Source organism: Chenopodium album, chromosome 10 (assembly GCF_948465745.1).
Source record: "Chenopodium album chromosome 10, dcCheAlbu1.1, whole genome shotgun sequence".
Classification (NCBI taxonomy): Eukaryota; Viridiplantae; Streptophyta; class Magnoliopsida; order Caryophyllales; family Amaranthaceae; genus Chenopodium; species Chenopodium album.
Window position 1 is genome coordinate 43,489,397 of NC_137843.1, and position 27,191 is coordinate 43,516,587.

A 27,191-nucleotide genomic window follows, 5' to 3' on the forward strand; every position below is an offset into this window, starting at 1 on the left:
TATAATACTAACCGAATAACCTCTATAACATTAACGAACTCACATGATAGCTGGCAACACGGTGTGACCAGCCATATATAAGAATTTGGGTAAAAAAATTCTTTCAAAAATATTAATATATTAGATTAGGCTTGTGCGATGCACGATTTTAACAATAATTTTTTGGGTTATTTGTGTGTAATATGTACGTAGTGTAAATAATTTAAGCAAAATCTAATAAATTGATAAATTAATAAAGAGTGGATGTAAACCCCAATTAATATAATCTGTATAAAATGTATGGAGTAGGAGAAAAGATAATGTTTATAAGAAAATGAAATAGTTCGGCCATGCATTCTTTAAATTCCCCAATCAAAATTGTGTAACTAGTCAATTTATATACGAAGTATATAATCTATTAGGAGAATGTAAATTACCATTTTGAAAATTTTATTTATATTAAAAAAATAATGATATTATTATTTTTGGTGGAAATTTTTTTATGAGAGGTTGACATGTAGATAGTAATGATATCAGCGGTAATTATTTTACTTATATTTATAGATTTATAGATTGACAAAATACCCTAATTATTCCAAATACATAGTACATAGCTCCAAGCCTCCAAGACTATAAAAGTCGATGATATTGTATTATTAGACAGCGGAGATTAAGAAATATATCCTTAATAAAACAGAAAAAGGAAGATCATACAAGTAAGTTTACCAAATAGTTCAACACGTTCCAAGTCTACAAATATATATAAAATAAAATGTACTACTACCTCTACTACTAATTATTAATGTAAAACTTTATCTCATAAACAAACATTAACCAAAAGTTGCACATAGTAATTTAAAAAGGTAGTATATAAAGGTTTTTAGTTGAGACCCAAAGCCTTTTTGAAGTCCAAAGCGAAGTTATAAACTTTATCAGGATCCGGCAATGAACTAGATACACTATGTCTCTCTTTACATCTTTTAGCCCAAGCAATAATTTTGGGACAATTAGCCTCAATGCTAAAATTTCCAAACGTTTCCAAAGTGTAAAACCAGCTTGTGAATGGAATCAATGCGACATCAACATATCCAAACGTATCACCACCAAAGAACTTATTATCTTTAATCTCTCCTACTAATATCTTCAGGTTTTCAATAAATTCCTTTACTATTTTTTCCTGTTCTTCTCCTTTTACTCTCCATAGTTGTTTTGCTACGGCATATATCTGCAATAAATTACAACCCATTTAAGTTTTCAATACGTAATAATTAGCTTAAATAATGCAATTTAAATTAGCTACTTATTTAGCATGTGAATTACAAATATTTAATAAGAAATGAATATATTAACCAAATTTTACGGTACATGAAATTATAAATTTTAATAGGAAATGATTACAAGAGAATAGGGATGTCAGTGGGACGGGTCTAATAGGAAACCCGACCCATCCCCGCCCCGATGGGTCTAGCTTTGGCGGGTCGCGAGGCGAGGATGGGTCTAAAATCCATATCTGCCATGGGTGATGGGGCGGGGGTGGATTTTAAGCTATACCCGCCCCATACCCACCCCGCTCCGCCTGACCCGCGACTTATACCCGACCTATATGTACATGAAACATTATACATAAAAAAAAGGTACTGACTAATGAAGTTTCTAGTAAAAAAAGATACCCACGTCTCATTTACTCATCCTGATATAAAAATAACCTAGCCAAAACTCATCCTCTCACCTCACATCTCTCCTCTCACCTCAACCACTATTCTCAGTTTCTCATGAGAGAATGTGAGAATATTTGTTGTGCTTTCTCATTCATTCAACATTAGTATATATGCAAGATAATACTAGGGTTAGGGCTAAGGATTTATTAGTAAAATACAACTAATAATATACACTAGATTATTTACATAATCTAACACACCCCCGCAGTCGAAACGGAGGACTGCGAACACTGAGACTGTCCCGAAAATCATCAAATAAAACTTTAGGTAGACCCTTGGTGAAGATGTCTGCGATCTGATATCGGGATGGCACATGTAGGACACGAACTTCAACCTTCTGAACCTTTTCACGAATAAAGTGTATGTCCATCTCAATATGTTTAGTGCGCTGATGTTGAACTGGATTACCAAAGAGATAAATAGCACTATCATTGTCGCAATAAACCAATGTTGCTTTAGAAATAGGACAAAAAAGCTCAAGCAACAGATTTCGAACCCAACATGATTCGGAAACCACATTTGCAACCCCTTTGTACTCTGCCTTGGCACTTGACTTAGACAAAGTTGGTTGTTGTTTGGAGGACTAGGATATCAAATTATCGCCAAGAAAAACATAGTACCCTGAAGTAGAGCATCGAGTGTCTGGACACCCACCCTAATCTGCATCCGTGTATGAAAGTAGAGAAGAAACGGACGACTTATAAAGGTGCAAACCAAAATGTAACGTACCCTGAAGATAGCAAATAATGCGTTTCAACGAATTCATGTGGTCCACACGAGGTGCGTGCATAAACAAACAAACCTGTTGCACCGCATACCATATATCTGGTCGAGTAAACGTCAAATATTGCAATGCACCACATAAACGACGGTAAGTAGTGGGGTCGTCATATGGAGCACCCGAAGTGGAACTTAACTTCCCTTTGGAATCTATCGGGGTAGTAGTAGATTTGCAATTAGACATGCCTGCTTTTTCAATAATCTCTTGAGCATATTTCTTTTGGGACAAAAATAAACCATTGTTGTTCCGTGATACAGCAATACCCAAGAAATAGCTCAAACTACCCAAGTCTTTCACAGCAAATTCAGAGCTAAGCTGAGAGATGACATGACGGCATAGAGACTCTGAAAAAGCAGTAAGAACAATATCATAAACATATAGAAGGATGTAAGCAGTAGAAGTACCATGGCGAAGGATGAACAAGGAATTATCGGATTTTCTAATTATCGGATTTGCTATGAGCAAAACCAATAGTAGCCACAAAATCTGCAAAACGTTGATACCAAGCCCGGGGTGCCTGTTTCAAACCATACAACGACTTTCGGAGAAGACACACATGATCAGGACGAGCCGGATCTTTGAACCCCAAAGGTTGATACATGTACACAGTTTCATTCAAGTTACAATGTAAGAAAGCTTTCTTTACATCTGATGGCTCCTTTGAAAGACAAAGCAATGCTAAGAACCACCCGAATAGTCGCCGGTTTAACAACCGGACTGGAAGTTTCATCACAATCAATGCCCTCCCTCTGTGTTTTACCATCACCAACCAAACGAGCTTTATGTCTTTCAAAGGAGCCATCAGATTTCGTTTTGTGCCGAAAAATCCACAATGAACGAATAATGTTCACATTGGGTGGTCGGAGAACTAATTCCCAAGTACCATTATCAATAAGAGCATCATATTATTCCTACATAGCAAATTTCCAATTATGGTCACGAAGAGCATGGACCGGGTTTTTGGGAATAGGTGATATGGAGGTAGTGGTATGAAGGGATTGTTCTCAGTACTTTGGATTAGGCTTGAATATTCCATGTTTACTTCTAGTAGCCATGGAATGATATTTCGGCAAAGGAGGAGGTGCAAGAGGAGATTGGGGCTGCTTGTCCTCACCATGCGATGCATCATCCACACCATTGCCCGCTTGTAACCCGGCGGGGGTAACAGGAGGTGGCATAAAATCACGCTGCTGAGCAATGGGAGAAGTGTCACGCATAGGGGGAGAGCAGCTAGGCATAGGAGAGGAGGGAGTAAAAGAAGAGAGTGCGGGATGACTCGGCTGCCCTGCAGTAGAGGGGGAGGGCTGCCTTGCCGTGGCTATGGGTGCAGAGCTAAACCCGCGGCCAGGCAGTAGCTGAGCAGCTGTAGTTGCGGGCGCAGGGCCTGAGCTGCGGGTTGCCTGTGGTGACTACACAGCACTGCCAGGCAGTGTACGCCACGGGCTGCCTGCGGCTGAGGAGGTTTCCCCGCGGGTGGGTGGCGAAGGGGGCTATGAGGAGGGGGATGTCATGTCTTAAGTGTGGGGAGTGTCAAAGCTCAACTCAAGAAATTGAATGATCATAGGATTGTCTAAGAGACTCGATTGGTCACCTAAAAAATCATATGTATGAGGAAGAGGAGTATGCACTTTGGAAAACGGAAAAACCGACTCATCAAACCACACATGTCTAGTTTCCGGATTCCCTAAACAGGAATGTCACACACTAGGAGAAACAACTGCAAAAGCTGACGGAATAGAAGTTGAAAAGACTTGACAATCAGTGAAGAAAGGATAAAGATTGCCACTGCTATTACACCTCACTATTTTGCTCCCCGTCTACAAATCCTTCACAGAAAACCCAAACGGATCAAACTCAATAGACACATTATTATCATAATGAATTTTCGAACAGAAATTAGATTTTTGACAATCTTTGGGACATGAAGGACATTTTTTAGTTGGAGTGTGTTTTGGTTTAAAGATGTGTGACCATAACCTGTAATTGGAATTTTGCTACCATCACCAACAATAATCGTATTATTCTTATTTTTGCTCAAATGAAAATACGATGATAAGTTACCTTGAGAATGTGTCATATAAGATGTAGCACCGGTATCCATGTAGTAATTTGTGTCGGCCAAGGACATAGTGTACATTGCTTGCTCAATGTTCATAGGCACGGAACCTGAAGTAGTAGATGAAGGCCCCGAAACATGATATGCTTGGGTTTTTGAGGTCCAAGAAGGCCTGCCTGAGCTTGATTCGGCCCGGCTGCCCATGGGTGTGGGCCTAGGCTTTGGGCCGGATAAGGGAAAGGTGGGGTGGCCCACGCTGCCTGGTTCCAGTAAGCCTAGGGGGGATAAATCCACCCCTGTTGTTGCAGTGCACTCGGCTGTTGCTGCTGCTGTGCACCCCATTGCTGCTGTGGTGGCTGTTGCTGCCCCTGCTGGTTGCCCTGACCAGCGCCACCGCCACCTTTCTTACCACCCTTCCCCTTGGGTTTCCGGCCACCACGAGCAGGTTAAGATGCCCCGCAAGTAGAAAATTGTGAAGAATCACCCTTGGAATGATGCGATGCCGAAGACGATCGTGTAAAATATGCTTCTTCAACATAATCTGTGAGGACATCGACAGAATTACCTTGTCCTCTAGTTCGAGCATCGAACGCAGAGTATCAAAGGAGGTCAAGGGATTGAGATGTCTAACGGATGTGTGAAAGGGTTTGTATTCCTCCGATAAACCCTTCAATAGTTGCAAAGCCATTCGATTATCGGAGACTTTGTCTCCAACATTCCTCAAATTATCGGCTAAGGTTTTGAGGAGTGTGCATAAGGTTTAATAGTACACCATCAAATTGTTCAAGCTTGGTGTTAGTAAATTGCGCATCAAGATGTAAAGCTCGGGTAGACTTAATGTTGAGGAAAAATTCCTGTAGACACTTCCAAGCATCAATCGCCTTGTCATCTGGATCAATAATGGAATTGAGAAGGTCAGTGGAAATAGTATTATAAATCCATTAACGAACAATGTCATCAAGTCGTTGCCATAGAGCGGTGTCAGAAATTTCGGGAGCCTTTTCCTTCCAATTAACATTCGGTGGTATGATATGATCGATGACCATAGTTGTGCGGCAATGAAGTTGAAATAAAGTAGACCAAATGTTATATTGAGTGCCATCATAATCAAGAACAACAGGAATGCAACACTTGATATTTGTGACAACGGTGGCTAGATGAAGTTTTTGGTCGGCCATGGAGAATAAACCGAATAGGAGAAGAAGATAGGAAGGAGAAGAATAGAGAAGATGAGCAGAAGAGTATTAGGGTTTCGGATCGAAAAACCTAGTCTCGTGATACCATGAGAGAATGTGAGAATATTTGTCATGCTTTCTCATTCATTAAACATTAATATATATATATAAGATAATACTAGGGTTAGGGCTAAGGATACATTAGTAAAATACAACTAATAATATACACTAGATTATTTACATAATCTAACATCTCACACCTCTGAATCTCCGCTGTTAAGTTGTGCGCCGATCAAAGCTCCGATATGCCCTTCTTATTCGGTACTCTCTCGAACTTTTTTTTTTTCCCAATTATTTTTTCCCTTACCTATTTTTGACGAAAAATCCAGGTAGATACATCTAAAATTAGAGCCACACAAGCATATAATCTAATAAAGGACTGAGCTTTGGAGCTCTGACCATGAATATGCTTAATTGGTGTTCCAGAACAAGTAGAGTATCAACTGAATAATTCAAGGCATAATGGATTTATTATTATGTATTTTAACATTTATAGACTTATATTAAATAATATTTGGACAATTTGGGTTATACTTGTATTTATTAGTTTGGAGTCTATAATTCTATAAGTTACTGTATTTTTTTTTTAATTCATTATGTTAAGTATGTACTACTTATTTCTTTTTATTTGAGCTGTAGTAATGTAGTGTAGCTGTATAGATTTATATTTTAATTTTTTTTTTCTTTTGGACTATAAATGTATTATTTGTGGTGGTTTAAGGTAGGGATTTGGCGGGGATGGGGCAGGGATTATGTGGGGCTGAGACGGGGATGGATATCCACATGGGGATGGGGCGGGGTGGTTTTGGAGTTGGACCCGCCGGGGCAGGGATGGGGATAATTTTCAGACTCGTCGTGGGGATGGGGATGAAAATGTGAGGCGGGGATGGGGATGGGAATGCCAAAACCTGCCCCGTTGACATCCCTACAAGAGAATATTACTCCAAGTATATTAGTATTGCTACAAAACAAAAACATCATTAATTCATTATTATAGTTTTGATCAATTATGTAGTTGTTAGTTTGTTACGAGTAAAGGCATGTTCACTGAACTGAGTTGAAATACACTGAAATGATTGGAGCTAAAATGAACTGAATAGAGCTGAAATGAATATTATGAGATAAGGAAATTAGGAGTTGAAATGAATTGAACTGGTCTGAAATTAAGCTGAAGTGAACAGGCCCTACAGAATACCATCTTAAATTATTCATCCCATATTCAAGAGTTTTTCTAAGTTCTTGTACCATGAATCCATGATCACTACACAATACTTTTGATCATCAAAGAAGGGTAATAATGAACAATGTTACTCAGTACTTAAAGATATTGAGTACTTCGTACAACACAAATAAAATAAGTTCACCAAATAAATCTAGACATATACTTTGTATATATTAATAATATATATATTCCCATACAGTACTAATAAATTCAAATAACATAAATTTCAATAACATTCACACAATATAAGTCCACACAAAAATAGTCAAATAACACCGGACGAGTATGTAGTTTATACTAAGACACGAAATAGATACGATAGAACGAGTTACCTTCTTGTCAATGAAATTGGCCCAAAATCTAGCTTGGGATCGTTGATAAGGATCAGTAGGAAGCAAAGGAAACGATTTAGCCCAAACCTCATCAATATACTCAAGAATTACTAGAGATTCACAAATGGGTTTACCATTATGGATAAAAACCGGTACCAATTTGTGAACCGGGTTCATCTCAAGAAGTAAAGAGCCTTTATTAAGCAAATTTTGTGGTTTACAAACATACTCAATTCCCTTCTCTTCTAATGCGATTTTCACTCTCATTGCATATGGGCTAGTCCACACATCAAGTAACACTATTTCTTCACCCGCCATTTTTTTTTTACTTCACACTATTTCTTAAAATTTTGTGTAAGAAACTAATTTTTGCTACTTGTTTATATAGAAGATTGGTGGGTTGCATAGTTGTGCATATAATAATAGGAGTCCTCGTTCTCTATTAAAATAAGTAGTTTGGTCAATTTTAATGATTTATTTTGAACAACTATTTTTGAATGCCTAATGTTTAGATAGTAGTTGTGATTGCATTATTTTTTTAGTTGTATTTTAGTGGGAAATTGATGCGATTTGAAATGATGGCTTTTGTATAATAACAAGTGCATATATAAAATGAGATAGTGGGTTTTTAAAATATAAATTAGGTCAAATTTATTTGAATCATCATGACTTTGAAGACTAACAGCAAAAAGGTACAAATCACAATTTTTGGTTGTTGTATTTTAAATTATAATTAGAATTAAAAAAAAAAAAAAAAAAAAAAAGATCATCAAATTAAAAACGAATGAACCCTCAAGATATGGGTTCAAGAAATCATGAGTATTTATTAGAGGATTACACTTGGAAAAAACAAAGTAAAGTTTATTAAAGGAAAATGATCCAACTGAATTAAATCGGGATAAGGTTTGAGCTAAAGGCTAAAAAGTCGGACTTAAATCATCTCTTCAACCCGTTTATGAGCTTTCAAATATTATGCAATCCGATACAAATTCAATCATCGGACGTCAGTGTAAGGAGGCACTAGGGGTGTCCGTTCGGTTTTCGGTTTGGATTTAGTCCGAATCCGATCCAATCCGAAATATAATTCGGTATTCAATTTTTCAATCCGATCCGATCCAAATTTCTCTCTTGATCCAATCCGATCCAATCCGAATTAAAATTCGGTTATTTGGATCTGATCCGAAAATCCGAATTATAATACATTGTTTTTTAGCGTCTAATACGATCATAAAAATAAAGTTTTAATATAAATATAAATCTTCAAAATCATGATTAAAATAAATATTTCAACATCAAGCCATTAATTAATTAATACAAAGTCTCCCTAATTTATTTTATGTAGAAGTAACTATTTAACCTAAACTTCAAAAAACATATTTACACAAGCTTAATTTTGCAATTCGGTTTTCGGTTTGGATTGGATCCAATTAGGGTCAATCCGATCCAATCCGAAAATCCGAATTTTCAAAAAATCTCAATCCGATCCGATCCGATTTAAAGTTTGGATCCGATCCGAATTGATAATTCCGTTTGAATTGGATTGGATTTCGGTTTTTATCCGAATTGTGGACACCCCTAGGAGGCACCATTTAGCTGTCAACAACAACCCAATAAATTCAATCAGAGCCTACATTATAAGTCGGTAAATATATCAATTTCATTCTTTGTCTTTCATGTGTACATTCAAGAAACATCATCCAATGATCCAAGGTATCTTGGAGAGGTGACTTGATTTCTAAAGATTTTATAATATGGAGCAAAGCATGCATGATTTAGCAAAATTTGTTGTGCACATACAATAAATACATACTCAACATCCTTCTCTAATAATGACCCTAATATAATTTTCACCCATATTGCCTGAAATTAAATCAAGTAATACTATTGCTCTCCACACCATTTTTTAATTTCTCTAATCTTAGAATTTTGGGTAGAAGCCCATTGTTTTCTACTCCGTCCGTTTCAATTTGTTAGTCCCATGTAAATTAAAGATCTACCCATATTGAATGTATTCCACTTCTAACTTAGCTTTTATTTCCTATTTTTTACATATTAAATTTTGATTTGATTGTGAATTTATCACATGACTCTAAGTAAAGAAATTATTCCCTTGAATTATGCAATTATGGTTGACGGTTTCCTAAAAAAAATCAAAACAATTTAAATAAGGCAAAACTATTTATGAATTGTTTTTTACTTTAATATTAAATTCCAAATATTCTTCTTTTCTTATTTATTGATTTCATATGGGGATTATCATATTGAAACGGAGGGAGTACTGTTTTTAGTGAAGTAATCACATGCGTCATTTAGGGGTTAAGTTTAATTTTTAATTTTTTTTTTATTTATTTATTTTTTTTTTTGAAAGAAAGCGCTCACCGAACGCAGATTAACAATTAAAAGGGGTTAAGTTTAAATAAAGTCTTACGAAATCATTTAAGGTTCATTTAAATATATATATATATATATATATATATATTCTTTTTCACGGTGAATATTCCAATCAAACCTACTACGTAATTACTTTTTTTTTTTTTTTAAAAGCACCTACTACGTAATACCTAATCTTACAAAAGGTAGGTTAAGTTCCATGCTATTCAGTTTATTATGATCATGCAAGATAAAGTTTTTTTTTTCGTGTGTGTGTTTTTACAAGAAGATAAGGTAAATTCGGATTAGTAGATAAGTTAGATGATTTCGAATAAATAAATTGTACATTGATATTAAGTTCTTACACTACACTCACTTCGGAAAAATTATTAAAATTTTTTTAAAAGCCCAATGGTGGGATTATATATACTCTGAGTGACATAGTCAATGACCTAAGCTTCTTTAAGAGGTCGAGCTTAAATGAGTGATACTCCTCCTGTCTATTTATATTTTTAATCAGTAAAGTTCAGCAAAAATAATCTAATTTCATTAAAAAAATTAATTTAGAAAAAAAAATTAAAATCAGTTATACAAAAATAAGGCTATAGTATTTCAAAAAAAAAATAACAAACTAATCCTCAACCCTTAAAAGATTTCACCTTACTTCCTTATGAACAATAACTACATGTATGAATGGCATGTGTGAAAGAGCTGATGTGGCTTTTTTTTCCTCCCATCCTTTTTTTTATGAATCATACTGACTTGCTTTTTACCTTGGAATTTTCTTCTTTCTCCTTCCTTGTTTGATGAGTTACTGTACTTCAAAGCTCTAGCAATTCAACTTGAATGCATCAACTTTCTCTGTCCTCTTCAACTTTATCTTTCTTGCATTTCTCTTACCTTAAAAGCTATAGAGAAGGAGCATGCTTTGCCAACAAGAGCTTTAAAAGCTTTGCCAACCAGAGCTTTGAAAGTTTTTTTATGGGTAAATTTTGATTTAATTAAGTACAACTAATTTTGTGGATTTTCAATTAATTTGTCTAATGTGAAAACTCTACTTTCACGAAGAAAAAAAATCCCAAATTTGAAGAAATAGAGAGAAGATGAGGCCTCAGATACAATATGGCGTGGTTAAGAAGACATTTACTTCATCTTCTTACTTCTCTCTTCTGCGGCACCTCCATTGCTTCGTCTGAGCCTCATCTTATAACCACTAAATCATGGCGGAACATGTACTATTTCAATCTAATTACTTAGGGCCTGTTCACATTTACTTAATTTCACTTCAGTTCAGTTCAGCCGCAATCAGTTTAGTTCAGTTCAGCTCCTAATTTCCCTCTCTCATAAAATATTCATTCAGCTCAGTTCAGTTCAGTTCAGCTCAGTTCAGCTCCAATCAGTTCAGTTTAGTTCAGCTCAATTCAGTAAATGTGAACAGACCCTTAGATTAATTGAATTTCGATTTTATTATACAATCTTAGTATTTATGTTATCATTTAATTAATTTACATTTCACTATTTATAAAACAAATCAAGTAGGCCTTTTTGAAGCAGCCTAAATTGTTTCTGAGGTAATCATCCAACTTTGTAAAATGCTAAATTTGTCAGATAATTAAGTTAAATTATTCTATTTTAATAATATTATGGAAATTGTAGCTTGAAGAAAATTGGAAAAGGAAAGCGACCCGGGAAAGGAGGAAATAGGTTTTGGAAGAGCATTAGTTTGGTTTTCAAGACTACCAAAGAAGCTATTGAAGGTTAATTCTTTTCCCTTTTTAGGTTGAATTTAATTATGTTGAAATGAAGTGAATATATTAGTTTTTTATTGATCACTGGAATGACAATTCTGGTATCGATGACCTTGCTTAACCTGGAGATTTTGTTGTTGCTATTCATGTTCTTCACTCTTCTACTGGTTTGTATTCATTTTAATTGTTTTTTAAAATTTTAATTCTGGGTTTGTTGAATTATTTGTAAGAGGCTTCTTCTTCCTCTATCTCTTAGACCCTTTTGTGGGTGGTCAATTGAGTCTGATGAGGAGAGAAAAAGAAGAGAATATACTGTAAAATAATGCAGCACAATAGTGGGATACCCATGATTGAAATCTACTGGTCTTTGGTTGATAAAGTTGATAAGAAATTCGCTAAGATAAGGGATTTCCCTTTCTGTGAACGCAATAGATACATTTCTTTTGTTGTTTTTTTCCCGATTGTTCTAGACTTTTGATTGTTGATTTTAAGGGGTAAAGATTGTTGATTATACTTTTATTTTTATCTATTTGTTTTAACATGGGTTTTGTACTTTTGTGTTTGATTTGGGTTTTTCTTGTTATTATTTGGGAATTGAAATTATCACCATTGTTGTGAAAATCTTTAATGAAGAAGATGATAATGATAATTTATGCCAGTTTATCTTAATTTAATTCCATGGATGGCCCTATAAAGGTTGGTTTAATGTGAAATTTTATAATTGTTGAGTAGTGGCTCTTGTTTTTGGGGGCTTTTGCGACGGACGCCTCTGTTGTCATGACATTCTGTCTTCATCTGGGTGGTTGGGTTATGTTCAACCGCTTTGTTGGGGGATGCAACGGTGTCGGGGGGTTAGTGCTTAGGGTTGTTGGGAGATTTGCATTTGCAACATCTTTGGCTACCAGGAGTATGTAGTTTAAGATGGATGTGCTTTAGCTACCAGGAGTTTGGTGTATAAGATGAATTGACTTTGGTGGGACATCATCCCAATATTATTTGCTCTTAAGTTGTTATCCTCTGTGTGGTTACTTATTGTTACTATTGTGCAAGTCAAAATAAATTCACTTCCCTTTTCATACAAAAGTCTGCAGATGGGTGATAAATCAAATTAGTTTTAAGGCTTGTCATGTATTTTGGGGTTTTTTGTGACTGCTTCTTTTTAATTGGAAAGGTACACGGCTCTACCAATCCCCCTATCTTAGAAGACATGCTCAGCGATGAATGTCAATGTCTTAACTCTAAATATGAACTATGAAGCAGTGTATTGAGCAAATTATGGTTAATTTTGAGATCTTCCTTCATCATTTTTAATGAAATCATCAAAATTTTCTGTGAAATTTCTCTGTACTAATCTTGACAATTGCTTCTCTTCTTGTTCTGTTTCATCTTTGTCTTAATTTCTCTTCATAAGACTAACAGTCAGAATATTCCTTCTTGTACTATTTGTTATCATCATCAATGGTCACATCTTCCTGATTATCTTTTTCTGTTCACGACTTTGTTTCTTTCTAATCCATTATTATTATCATCAGTGGTGGCGATGCCCTCTAGGCCTCCAATTGTAATTTCCTATCGAGGATTGCATACTCTTACAGTATGCCTTGTAATACGAGTCATTATCAGGACTGGTCTTAGGCAGTAGTGGTAGCTAGTGGTGGTGGTGGGCATATATGGATAGTGTGACTTGAGTTTTTAACGATGAAAACAAGTAATCCGTCACATAACAGGAACATAAGTATGTAGTTCTTGTCAGTTGCAAGGGAAAGAGCATGGATGAAATTGTAGATAAGTGGGAGTTGAGAGAATAGAAGAAGGGAGGCCAAGATCGGTGAAAAAAATAAGCATGAGGGATTTCTTTGGGTTATTTGGGCAATTTGTACATGGTTGTTACAAATTTGGATCATTACCCATCAAATTATCTCAAACGGAGATATGAGTTTAAAATTCGTTAGCATCCTTGTTAGTTTTAGAAGCTAAAACTTCAAATCTTAATTGTAGTCTATTTTAATGATTTAGTTTCCTTAATTAAGACGTGGCTGTCATATATTGTGCGGAAGATGGATCTTATCTGTCAACCGATTTTTATGCTTTGTATTGTTCATGCAGGCTGATGGTCTGATGGAGCTACCAAGCATGAATGCCTTGTTGTGGTAAAACAAAGGTATGATTTTGTAAAAATATATTTTCTGTAATATTTTGTACAGTAGTTTTTTTAATTGAATTTTGATTTCATAAAAATTATAAAAATGATATTGTTAACCATAAAATTGATTTTGTGCTACCTGGTGAAGATGTTGTTTTTACTGATCTTGCAAATGATTACGGAGTATGATTTAATTACTGGACTAGCGAGTCAGGTAGATGATATGGAGGAGGGTGCTTTTTCTGGTAACTTGGGAGGGATGGATTTGAAGAATGGTGTGCAACATACCTTAAGCTTAGATGTGTCAAGGTTTAGCCTCTCCGATGGCATAACTGGTAATGGATTGATTCAATATGGCCCTCTAAATGCTTGAGAATCACATAGAGATGGAAGATGGCATGTTAAAGAAAGTGAAGGTATCAAAGCACTATTACTAGCTTGTTCTTCTTGCTGTACAGCCTTTATGGCAACTTAGTAATTTTCTATAATGTTGTACTGAATGATCAATTGAGTAAGTCATCTCCATTTGATACTATGATAAGATTTCATTATTATCGTGTAGATTTTATTATTTAAGTAAATGGTAGATTATTCTTATGGGAATAATATGGCTCTACAAAATAGGAGGCTGTATATATGATATTTTAGCCAATTAGTTTATTTATTTATTTATTTAATTTTTTTTTTAAGAAATGAATGTTATGTGTATTGTTGCTGTGTGAGCTTTTAGTTTAGATGGACTAGAATAGAAGGCAATTGTCGGGACTGATTTATGAGTGTAATGCAAAGGATTTTAAGCAAAAACATATAATTGGTTATATACGATTAATAAAGAGTTGTTTGTGAAAAATCAAAGATACACCGTAACAAGCAAAAGTACAAGAATATGCCCATAGTTTGCATGTTAGTCCAAAAAGACAACTAAAGTAACTACATGTATAAAATAGCAACACCCATTTAACAATGACCAAAAGAAAAAGCTACTCAACCCTCAATGTAGTTACACCATGGAGTAACAATCACGCAATCATAGATAATGTGCGCTTTTCAAAACCCTAGTAATTCAATAAGTTTAAGATAAGAGTACTTTCTAGAAAGTAAAGTGAGAGCAACTAGATGGTCGTGTTTGGTGAAAAGTTGAAACTAATTGTTTTATCTAATTTTGATTACATGATAGTGTAAACTAATGTTTGACTAACTAATTGTGTTAGTTGACTATATAAAATTATTTGGTAAATAAATGATTACTTAAAATTGTTTGATTATGCAAAATGACCCATCAGCTAATTGTGGAGGTAGGTGTACAAAATTGTTTGGTAAATAAATGATTGGTTAAAGTTGTTTGAGTATGCAAAATGACCAATAAGCTAAATGTGAGGGTAGGTAGTTGAGGAGTATATGCTTTTAGATTAAATGGGGGTACTTTTTTATTCCCACGTAAAGGGTGAGAAGTATAATTTTACATATAAATATTGAATAAGCTAATGAAAAACCTCTTAAAAGGAGCTTTTGAAAAGTGCTTATTTTGTGGAATAAACTCTTTAAATTAGCTATATATATATCCACTAAACATTAAAACTAAGCTTATTTAGTAGATGATATGCTAATGTAGGTCAAATAAGTTAATTTTGCAAACACAGTCTATATATATATTTTTCAGCCTGTCTTGTGTTTGGCTAGCCACATCGTGTGACTACTAATAAAGAACAAAGTAATCCATGTAACACTAACCACGTAACCCCTATGATACTGACTAAGTAACCCCTATAACACTAATCGTTTAACCCTATACCACTGACAAAGTAACCCCTTTAATACTCACCAAGTGACCCCTATAAGACTAATGAAGTAAACCCTGCCACACGGTGTGGTCAGCCACATATAAAACTTTGTGTATTTATATATATATATATTAAACAAATTTAATTTATTAATATTACATCGTTGTAAGTGGTTTAATGTATAGATAAGTAATATCTTTACGAGATTTTTTTTTTGATGGAAATATTTTTACGAGATTATGGTTATTATGTTAATCTTAAGCTTTTTTTTAAAAAAAAGCATTCTGATCAATTACTTTATTTGTGCAAGATGAATGTTAGTTATGATTTATAAACCAAGTAAGTACATGTTCTCTTCAGCTTATTTTCAATTCAGTTCAGTTCCAATAAGTTCAGTTCAGTTCAGCTCAGTTCATTTCATTTCTTAATTTCCTTCTCTCATAAAATATTCAGTTTAATTCAGTTCAATTCAGCTCCAATAAGTTCAATTCGGTTCAACTCAATTCAGTTAATCAGAACAGGTCCTAACAGTACGAAATTTAAGTAAAATATCATATATATCACTGAATGTAATTCAAATTAGATCATATCATATGAGTATTATTAAATTACAAAACGAAATTTAAGGAATATATCCTCTATAACAATGATACAAATATAAGGAAAGAAGTACAGTACATTTATCGAACAGAAACATGTTTCAAACTTATGTATACGACGTTTAAACAATTGTTAAGGTTTAATCAAGTCCAAGAGCCACATGCAACAATTTTGGGACAATTAGCCTCAATGCTAAACTTCCCAAATGTTTCCAATGTGTAAAACCAGCTTGTGATGGGAATGAATGCAACATCAATGTACCCAAACGTATCACCACCAAAAAACTTTTCATTTTTAAGCACCCCTTATAATATCTTCAGGTTTTCAATGTATTCCTTAATTAATTTTTCATGCTCATCACCTTTTGTCATCCATAGACCTACTGCTCCGGCATATATCTGCAAATCAGGAAACGTAAATATATTAACCAAGTTGATATTGTATAAGAAATAAATAAGAAAATATAAGTTTATTTCAAATGGCAAAAACGTAAATAAATCAATAACCTTTTGTCATATATAGGTCTCATAGTTTTTGATTTACTAGGGTGGTACGCGAGTGTTACGCGCGCGACGCTAGTTTGAAGTATGACATGTATTTTTTGCTTTGAGGTATGGCAATATGAGGGGTTTTCTTTTTTTGTTTTTCAATGAGGTTATAAATTCGAAAAGAAATTTTTCATAGGTATTTTAAATAAAACAAAAAAAAAAATGAAAATGGGGTTTTTGATAAGGTGAAAAAATGTGTTCTATTAACAAAGTGTAATAAATTGGTCATTATAGTTATGCTATTTTGGTGCTAACTATAGGTGTAATTGTTGTCTTGAGGTGTGGCAATGTGGGGGTTTTTATTTTTTATTTTTTTCAAGGAGGTAATGAGTTTGAAAAGAAATTCATGTTCGGGTGCTTGTTATTTATGTGTATAAAGTAATGTTGATCATGGGTATTTTTTTAAAACAATTGATAATGATGTTTTTGGAAAGGGAAAAAATGAAGTGTATTCTATTAAGAAACTATATTTTTAAACAAAAAAAAAAAGTGTAAAATTTGGTCACTTTAGTTACGTTATTCTTGTGATTACAATAGATAGTTAGAGATGCTTTTCAATTTGCATGTAAGCCCAAATACATAGTCTGATTGACGTCGAAATGCAGTAAAAAGTTAGGCCTTTTAAAATTTATAATAAACTTGTAGTCCCGATCTATTTGCTAAACAATATATGCACATCTTTTTGCAAACCCAAATATTAGCCCAAAATTGTGTTCTTAAGTCTTGTATTAATATTATGTATATAAATCCATTGCCTTTGTGTAAGTGTAAAAAATGCAAGAATAATTGACAATTATTTAAAGTGATTTCTTAAGTGGTCTCTTAATTTTCTTATGTGATCTTTCTTTTCTTAAGTGATCTTTCTTCGTTGTTAAGTGATCCTTCTCTTTTCGAAAACTTTCTTAAATGGTATCTCTCTCTCTCTCTCTCTCTCTCTCTCTAGAGCATTTAGTAACTCTTTTTCTTAAGCTAATTTCTTTTTTAAGTGATCTTTCTTAAGTTGTCTATCCCTTTTTATGTTAAGTGACCTTTCTTAAGTGGTCTATCCCAATGATCTTTCGTAAGTGGCCTCTCTCCCCTCTCTTTCTCTCTCTCTAGTCTATTAATAAGTCGCTTTCTAAGCTAATTGCCCTAATTTTCTTAAGTGGTTTTCCTTAGTGGTCTCTCTCTCTCTCTCTCTTTAAAAAGCTTTTTCCTAAGCTAATTTTGTTTCCCTAAGCTAATTGCCCTAATTTTTTAAAGTGATCTTTCTTAAGTGACCCCTGTCTCTCTCTCTCTCTCTCTCTCTCTCTCTCTCAAGCTAATTGCCTTGATTTTTGTATGTGATCTTTCTTAATTGGTCTCTCATCTCTCCAAAGCCAATTTACCCTATTTTCATAAATTATTTTTCTTAAGTGGCTGCATTTTTATTCTCTCTTAAATTAAGATAATTGCCTTGAATTTCTTAAGTGATCATTTTTTTGTGGTCTCTTTTTCTCTCGCATTTTATGAAGCCTTTTTTCTAAGATAATTTCGTTTCCATAAGCTAACCACCCTAACTTTATTAGGTGATGGATCATTCTTAAGTGGTCTCTCTCACTAATGGTTTCTTTCTTTTCCTCTCCTAAGCTAATAGCCCGAAGTTTCTCTCCTAAATTTGATTTCTAAGTTATCTTTCTTTTCTTTAGTGATCTTTAAAGGTGTACCTTTAAATAAGAGGTACTCTTGAGATTAAGGGATCGTAAGAGTTGGTCATCTACCCAATCAATCTCATTGCTAGTGATCAAACCAAATACAAACTTGCGATTTCACCACCCCTATACGGCTATACCACCACAAAGCACCCCCTCCACCTCTGCACATACTGCAAAGCACACTTATTGGTTATTTATTTCTGGGATGAAGCGAGAGAAGGAAGAAGATGATATCTATGGGAGAGCAAGAAAATCTGAAAAGCAAAGTGAAAGGATGGGAGGAAAGTGAAAAAGATGATAGCTTATAAATCCCACTTGCTCTCTCCCTCAAACTTACTACTTTTTTCTTCCTCGTCTCATATATCTTATAGTCATGTGTAGTAGAGAATTTCTCTTTTTAATAATTAATTTTTTATTACACCATCAAAAAGATATTTTATTCTATAATGGTCTACTCAAATAGCTTTAATCTTCATGTCTCTCTATCCTTGGTCTTTCTTTATCATCTTTACATTCACCTAGTCACCATTTTAATCCCTCTTCCTCATCTCCTTCTCATTCTCGCGTTCTCTTCCTTTCCCCACATCTTTACTCCTTATTCTTCTCTCCATATCTCTGTTCTGTTATGGTTTATTATCTTTAGTCAGCTTAGTCCTACATAGCCCATGGTCCCCATCCTCTCTCTCTCTCTCTCTCTCTCTCTCTCTCTCTCTCTCTCTCTCTTATCTTCACTTTCAAATACCCTCTCCCTTTCCCTTCCATTGCATCCCCTTATTTTATTTTGCGATCAGCGGGTCTTCCGCGCGCGTGTTAGTTGGTGTCATGTTTAAGTAAATGTTTAATTGGTTATTACAAATTTAGGGATTATGTATTTGAGTTGATTATGTAAATAGAGACATATGAATGAGTGCATATGTCATTATAATATAATGCCACCACCAATCAAATAACTCATATCTTTCTTAGCAATCAATTGATACTTGGTGAATAGATTACTATGGTAGAACATTAACCAAGATATATGTGATAGACGTCCTCATCTCACAACAAAAGCAAATACAAACTCTATACTTGAAAAGATATACGAAGTATAAAAGCACTTCAATATGAGCAAATGAGCATATATAAATGGATAAAAATAATGTTTTTAAATAAGCAATTTTCTCAAAAAGATCATTATTGCTATTCTTTTGTAAGTTACACTAATAATATAGTACAAAGTGCTTTAAATTGGTTTCAAATGGTTTTATAAGTTCCAATAAACATGATCATCTTATTGTCCAGAGCACAAATACATCGATCCATTAATGACTTGTACACGCTCCAATCACTATCTTAAGTATAAGAACGATAGCTATCACGAATTCATAATCCATAATTTCCATATTTTAGAGTCTCATCGTCACGCTCCAGTCACTATTTTGTATAAATTCAAATGGCATAACTTTTACCAATTAATCGATCCATTAATGACTTGTACACCGCCAAATAGAGGCTATCACAAGATCCTGTAGGTTACAAGCAGAAAAGTAAGAACAAACATCAAAGCATGTATACAAGAGAGCCTACGTAAGGTAAAATCATTTTGCATATAAGTAACAACAAACAAGTTCATATATAAGATCTAGTCCACCCATCATAGAAGTACACGAGACTACAGCTAAATGAGTATTACTTCCTGCAAAAAAAAAAAAAAAAAATAAAAATAAAAATGATGAATATCCATCATAGAAGTACACGAGACTACACCCATCATAGAATTGAAGTACACGAGACTACACCCATCATAGGAGCAGATGGAAGCAAGCAATCTTCCTAAGAACCCAATTTTGCATATTGAATATCAACACAATCTATTAAGCAACAAAAATCATACACACCTAACAATTTCCTTAATCTACAATCATTAAGCCAAAACACACACATAATCACTCAAATAACATAAAGTGAGGAAATCAAGCTAATCAAACTTGATTATAATAAAACAATGAATTATGATTAATAATCAAATTCGAGTTAAATTGAGCAACATCGTTACCCTAATCTTATATGAACTACAAAAGGGTGAAAATTGAGTTAATAAATAACACAATCAATATCATACAAAATAATCTTCATTTGAATTCATCACAGGAATAAAAGAAGAGCAATTAGTCAATCTTTATGATCTACTGGTTAGCAAAACATATACTTGATGAAAGTGTTAAGGACTATAATCATGTTACAAGCTTACGTTCTTATACGCTGACCTCAAACCTCGACATGTTTTTTAATTAATTAATTCTACGAGCGATATGAACATCTTGTTAATCGAACAACTCCGTATGAATGTTTCTTACTATACATCATAAGCTCTGTTACTCGGACACGGCATTTTTGTCGTCATACTCGGGTCGGTACGACCTAACACGAATCTGGGTATGAAGTCCGTTCTGGACACGTCCTTTTTCTCTCGGGTACGGCTGTTAATTCAAACTATACATTTTATGCTTTGCGAGTTCATGGCTTCAAGCTCTTTGGAGCTTCAAAAATGGCGGAGAGGGGGACTCAAGAACACAGAGGAAAGAGAAAGAGGAGAGAGAAATAAAAAATAAATAGCTGGATAGAGAAATATAGAGACTGACAACTTGACAAGTACTACTTTTTTTTGAAGAATGACCGACAAGTACTGACCCACACTTCTTTTTAAACATGGGCACGGGCCGTGCCCGTGCCGCCGCGGGCCGTGCCTGGCCGTGCCGGGGTGGGGGCCGTGCCGTGCCGTGCCGCGCCGTTCCTGAAATTGGCACACCCCAGCCCACGGCACGGCCCACGTGCCTAGCGGGCCGTGCCGTGCCGGGCCGCGGGCCAAACCGTGCCTACCTTAATTTTTTTTTTTTTTTTTTTAAAAAAAATAAATGTTAAAAAAAACGAATTAAAAACAAAAATGCATATAATAAAAAAAAAATACGAGTGCGATAATCCGAAAACACAAAAAATTGAAGAATAACTTATTTTATTATATGACGGTAGCCGGTACGAATGTACGATAATTCAATAATACAAAATTACAAAATAAGTAATGATAATTAAAAATCGTACAATAGTGTATGAATATTGAATAACTTCATTTATTATACGGAATACGAAGTTCGATAATACAAAAAGAATACAATAGTGTATAATGTAAATATGTAATCATGTAATTATTATTGGTCGTCTTCGTCTTCGCCTTCGTCTTCATCTTCGTCTTCGTCTCCTAGAGGTTCAAGTTCATCCGCCAATTGAGTGGATTGAGAAGTATGAGAACTAAAAGAAGTCGACGTTCCTTCATCGTCGTCGTTTTGTGCATAAGTACGATCTTGAGAACGAGTTTCGGCATCCAACCAATCCTTGAAGCAAACACACATTTCAAGTGTTTCGGGTTTTAGTCTTGTTCTTCTATCGTCTAGAACTCTTCCCGACGCACTAAAAGCTCTTTCGGAAGCAACGGAGGAGACTTGGATAGCAAAAATATCACGAGCCATTGCCGACAAAATTGGATGTTTCACGGCTTGTGATTTCCACCAATCGAGGATGTCGAGGCCAAACTTCTCTTCATCGTCCATGCCTTTCATGAAGTCGTAACTTAATACATTTGCAACTCCGAAACATCGCTTTGTGTTCTCCTAGATGATGATGATTCTGTACCTGAATACTTAGACATCAAGTTAACAGCTTGTGCAAATAAACCTTTGGCCCGTTTACTTACATTTTTGGATGTTTGAGAAGGGGCAAATCGAGACACGGTTCCATATTTACTTTCATAAACATTATATAAATTAAAAAACTCATCCGTCACCTTATTCTTAAAAGTTTCAACATCATCTTCAAAATTCATGTTACTATAATAAATATCAATTAATAAAAAGGTGCCATCATATTTTTGTCTAGGATCTATAGGAATATCGGTGTAATATTTACGCCATTTATCCTCCATGGATGGAAGATATCCACGATAAACATGTTGTGATCGGTGTTCCGCAAAAAGTTGTGCAAGTAAACATGCATTGCTAAGAAAAGAATGAGCACAAGGATTATATACAGAAGAAAAACAATGTGTCATACCATATAGTAATTGTAAAAACTGCATATATTTTTCACAATTAGCCCAATCATCTTCAAGTAAAGCATTTTGTGGATATTTCATATTATAAAAAAGTGTTAAATGAACCTTGTACTCGATTGCCCGACTCAACATTTCATAGGTGGAGTTCCACCTAGTTGGACAATCCGGTGCTATTTTTATGGTTTTTATCCGTTGTTGCCTGCAAAAACCTTTCCATTCTTGATATCTCATGTTAGAGCTATTAATAGTGCAAATAGCATTCCTTATTTTGTGATAAAATGGACCAATTGCTTGTGTTCCATCCTTCACACACAAGTTAAGAACATGACAAATGCATCTAACATGAAGTGCATCTCCATCTAATATAACATCGTTCAATTGGGATTTGACCAAATTCGCACTATATGTCATAGAAGTTGCATTATCGAAAGTCATAGACATGATTTTATCCCTAAGACTATATGCATCAATAGCTTCCATTAAATGATGTGAAATGTTAAGACCGGTATGAGGGTATTCAAGCATTTTGAAATGAATGATGCGTTTTTGTAACATCCACTCATTATCTAACCAATGACAAGTAACACATAAATAGTGAAGTCCGTACCCACCATCCCATGCATCGGCGGTTAAAGAAACTCTACTAGGAAGATTAGCTAATTCATTTACTAATTTCAATTTGTACTCTAGATAAGTCTTCATGGCAGCAGATCGAACGGTTTTTCGGGAGATTTTTTTGTGTTTTGGTTGTAGTGCTCGGTTAATATAGTTGTTGAAGGCATCATTTTCGGCGAAAAGAAAAGGTTGTTCTGCATGTACAATCATTCTCCCAAGTTCATCCCTATCTCTCTCGTAATTGTAAATGAAACCTTGTGGATGGAATTGAGAAATTTTAGGTTGGGTTGGATCACTAGATGGTCCACCACATTTTTTTGTATGTCTAGTAAGGTGTCCCGTCCCTTCCTTGGTATCGGCCGAGAAAATTTTACCACAAGTCCGACACTTGCATTTTTTTCCATCTTTACTTAATTGATAATGTGCCCAACATTCACTCTTTCTTTTGGTTTGAGCAAAATCCTCTTCGGTACACCACTCTAATATGTTAGGATTTTGGGTGGATGGTTCACTCGACCCGGAGGCTTGTGTTTGGCTACCTTGGGAAGGAGGAGGAGGAGGAGGAAAAGGAAATTCATATTGTTGAAATTGGGTTTGTTGAAATTGGGTCCAAGGAGCCATATCATCCATTTGTTTTTGCCCTCCCGTGTTTTGGGGATGAAAGAAAGGGGTGGAAGTGTTTGGAAAGGGCATGTTAGAAGAGGGAAAGGGCATGTTAGGGGGGGGGGCATAGACATTGAAGTGTTTGGGTTTGGTGATTCCCTACGTTTTGACTTGGCTTTTCTAGAGGAGGAGGAAACGTTCTGGTTTGATGCCATGATTAATTAATAATAATAACACAACTAACAATAACAAAGTAACAATTAACAACAATGAGATCAATGAGAATTAATTAGTAAGTAGTTTTTATATAAATTAAATTTTCAAAAATAATTATAATAATAGTAGATTACTTGGATCAATGAGATTCCAGGTAGGAGATGTTAGGAGTGACGTTATCCAGAGCCTAAATCTCGCCTTAGACAGATTTCAACAATCCAAATAACCCACAATTAAAATAGAAAGTAGTTTTTATATAATTAAGTAGTTCCAAGAATACAATAATAATAATAATAATAATAATAATAATAATAATAATAATAATAATAACAATAATAATAACAATAACAATAACAATAACAATAACAATAAAAAATTAAAATAAAGTTGAGTTAGATCTTACAATGACGCTTCAATGCTTTCCCAAATTTATAATTTCTCGAACTTATAATTTCCCGAATTTTTAATTTCCCGAATGTAAATATAACAATTTTTTTTTTTTTTTTTTTTGGTAGTAGACTAATAAAAGTAATAATAGTAAAAATGTAAAATTTATAAGAGAGTAGGAATTTTTTTTTTCTTTTCACAAAAGAGAGGAAGATTGTATGATTTGTAGGAATTTGAGAATTGAGAATTGAGAATTTGGGAGTAAGAAAATTAGAGAATAAGAGAGAAGAGATGAGTTGATGAATTGTGAAAATTTTGGAGGAGAATATGAGGTATTTATAGGGGATTTGGGTGGGAAATTGGGTGGAAAAGTAGCCGTTTATAGCTGTTGGAAAACGGCCATAAACGGCTACTTTCCAACGGCCAAAAGGCACGGGTCGTGCCGTGCCGGGCCGTGCCTGGCCGTGCCACGTGCCGTGCCGGCGGGTCGTGCCACCGTGCCGGCCCACGTGCCACCCGCCGTGCCCGTGCCAGACCTTGGAATTTTGTTCACGGCCCACGGCCCACAGGTGGGCCGCCGTGCCGTGTCGTGCCGCCACCGTGCCCGTGCCGGGCCATGCCGGAGTCGTGAACAAAAAGAATAAAGGTAGGCACGGTTTGGCCCGCGGCCCGGCACGGCACGGCCCGCTAGGCACGTGGGCCGTGCCGTGGGCTGGGGTGTGCCAATTTCAGGCACGGCACGGGACGCCGCGGAGCCGGCACGGGCACGGCCCGTGCCCATGTTTAGGTACAACCTTATAATTTTTTTTTAGTTTTATTCCCCTTGCAAGCAAGGCTCCCTAATGGGAAAATATGTTTACGAATGACCCAGAGTCTTGAATACAAACAAATAGATGCTTGCCGCTAAACTAAAAATGCTCAGCACAGTTATGCTAATGGAGTAACGTATACAAACAATATACTCCCTCTAATCCTCCTTCCCCAACTTTTCCAAAAAAGGCAATGGAGCGATCTCAAAGGGACGCCCTAAAAAGAAATATGAGACAAACAAAAAGGAGGCAGAGGGAGTAGCGAAGAAGAAAGATCAACGGAAGACAACAAAATACAAATGATGCAAGATCAACCAAATACAAAATAAAGGATAAGCAAGCCTTTTCAAGGAAGAATGCTAAGAACTAATCTTAATAGACTACAAATTAGATGTCAAATTTAAACAAATAAAAGCCAAATTAAATTTTAAGATTGAGAATTACCACTTTAATACCCCGATAGATCCCAAGTCACGACCTAAATCACCTGACATATAGTTGACGTGAACAATCAAATTTTGCAAATCCCTCTCACTGCAAGATCCTTCTTCCTCAGAGCTTCCAGATGGGGTAGAAAAATTTGGCAAATCGATTGACGGCGGAAGAACCGAGGCCAGAAGTCGCTTCCATTAGAGAAGTCTCGTAGCTACAATTCACTATTCAAAAACGAAAATCTAAAGCAAAAATTACTAAAACAAATCAAAATTTTACAAGAAATACAATTGGAAAAAAAAACACCAAATCAACCAAACAAAATATCATTCTAGGCCCAAAATAACCCAGTTTTTAAAATTTTTGGGGGAAAAGAATCTCAAATGCTTGGAAAACCCGAAATTTGGAAAAGAAAGAGAAAGAAGTTACCTTAATGCTCGCTACCTTCCGATGAAAAGGTGAGATGAATATCATGGCTTACATGATTTTGGAGAGAGGAGTGAGGTGAGAGGATATCTGTAGAGAGAGAAAATGAAATAAAAGAGAGAGAGAGAGGTGAGAAGGGAAAGTGAAGAAAACCAGTCAAGTGCTCATTCACAAGATTGAGGTGAGAGGAGAGAGAAAAATTTTGACGGTAAAATTGTCTATCCACTGTAGATAAGCGAAGTAAAGGCAAATTTTAAGGGTAATTTCGGCATAACACTGTTCATAAGGAAGTCATTTTTTTTTAGTCTTTGGTGCTTTTATAGGTTAAGGATTTACCAAAATGTTATGATGAATAGGCAAACTGGTAAAAATGTAAATAAATCAACAACTTTTTTGTTAGGTTCCACAGTTTTTGATTTATTTACCAAAATAACATGCTGACTAGATAAAATTGTTAATTTATTTACAATTTTGCCAAGATAAATTGAGACTTTCTCGAAATAAATACCAATATATACATTATTATTCGGTCATACTGAGTATATGATCTAATTGTACATACAAAAAAAGCTACAGATTCGGCATGTAAATCGTTAATTGTTAAGAAATTAATATATATTAGCCAAATTGATATTTTTTAGGGTATGGTAAGAATTTTTTTTTTATTTTTTGACATTTTTCAAACAATTTAAGATTTAATAACAAGCTCAAAAAAGAAATTAAGACACAATCACAATGTTTCGTTATATTAATATAAGTGGGAGGAGGGTGATTCTTTCGCTGATATGACTGTGTCTTGGAAGGAGTCTTTTTCTTCATTATGTCGTATTGGAGCAATTTTAATGTGGCAAATTTGGGGAAGGAGGAATGACAAAGTTTTCAAGAATGTTGAAGTACCTCACCAAACTGTGATTGAACGCACCAAGAGACTGTCAAATGATCTCATAACTTATGCTATGAAGATTTATGGTGGAATTTCCCCTCCTTCGGTGTGCAACAGCCCAACGGCATGGAAGCCTCCCCCTGATGATATGGTGAAGGTGAATTGTGATGCAAATATTGATTCCAGTGGCTGGGTTGGTCAGGGTGTCGTGGCCAGGGACTCTTGGGATGTCCTCTTTGCAGCAACGAGGAGAGTTAGGGGATTTTAGGACCCGATTGTGGCTAAAGGCAAGGCTTTGGTCATGGCAGTCAAGCTTGCTTGGAAGTTTGGGCTCAAGAAGGTGATTTTTGAATCGAACAACCTCTCACTTGTCACTCGTCTCTCCAAAGCTTCCATCCATCTCACTGACTTGGATACTATCCTAGAAGATATTTTTTCGCTTGCTTCATATTTTGATTTTGTTCTTTGGTCGCATGTTAAAATGGATGGTAATTGTGTTGCTCATCACCTTGCTCGTTTATTTACTTTTTGTGTTGAACAGGTTTGG

At 35.2% G+C, this 27,191-nt stretch overlaps 1 protein-coding gene and 1 long non-coding RNA gene across 2 annotated transcripts; one reads left to right on the forward strand and one right to left on the reverse strand.

Annotated features, from left to right (window-relative positions):
- Positions 1 to 844: 844 nt before the first annotated feature.
- On the reverse strand, positions 845 to 7,748 carry LOC145563953 (putative glutathione S-transferase parA). The gene is made up of 2 exons (XM_081624334.1): positions 7,324 to 7,748; positions 845 to 1,204 (listed from the first exon to the last, which is right to left on the reverse strand). Exons 1-2 carry the CDS (start codon positions 7,639 to 7,641, stop codon positions 860 to 862), a joined length of 663 nt encoding a protein of 220 aa, XP_081480460.1. The 5' UTR covers positions 7,642 to 7,748; the 3' UTR covers positions 845 to 859.
- A 2,832-nt stretch (positions 7,749 to 10,580) lies between these two features.
- Positions 10,581 to 14,135, forward strand: LOC145563954 (uncharacterized). Its single transcript, XR_014094694.1, has 4 exons — positions 10,581 to 11,264; positions 11,350 to 11,450; positions 13,548 to 13,602; positions 13,733 to 14,135. It is a non-coding gene; the product is annotated as an uncharacterized LOC145563954 (long non-coding RNA).
- The last annotated feature ends 13,056 nt before the right edge of the window (positions 14,136 to 27,191 follow it).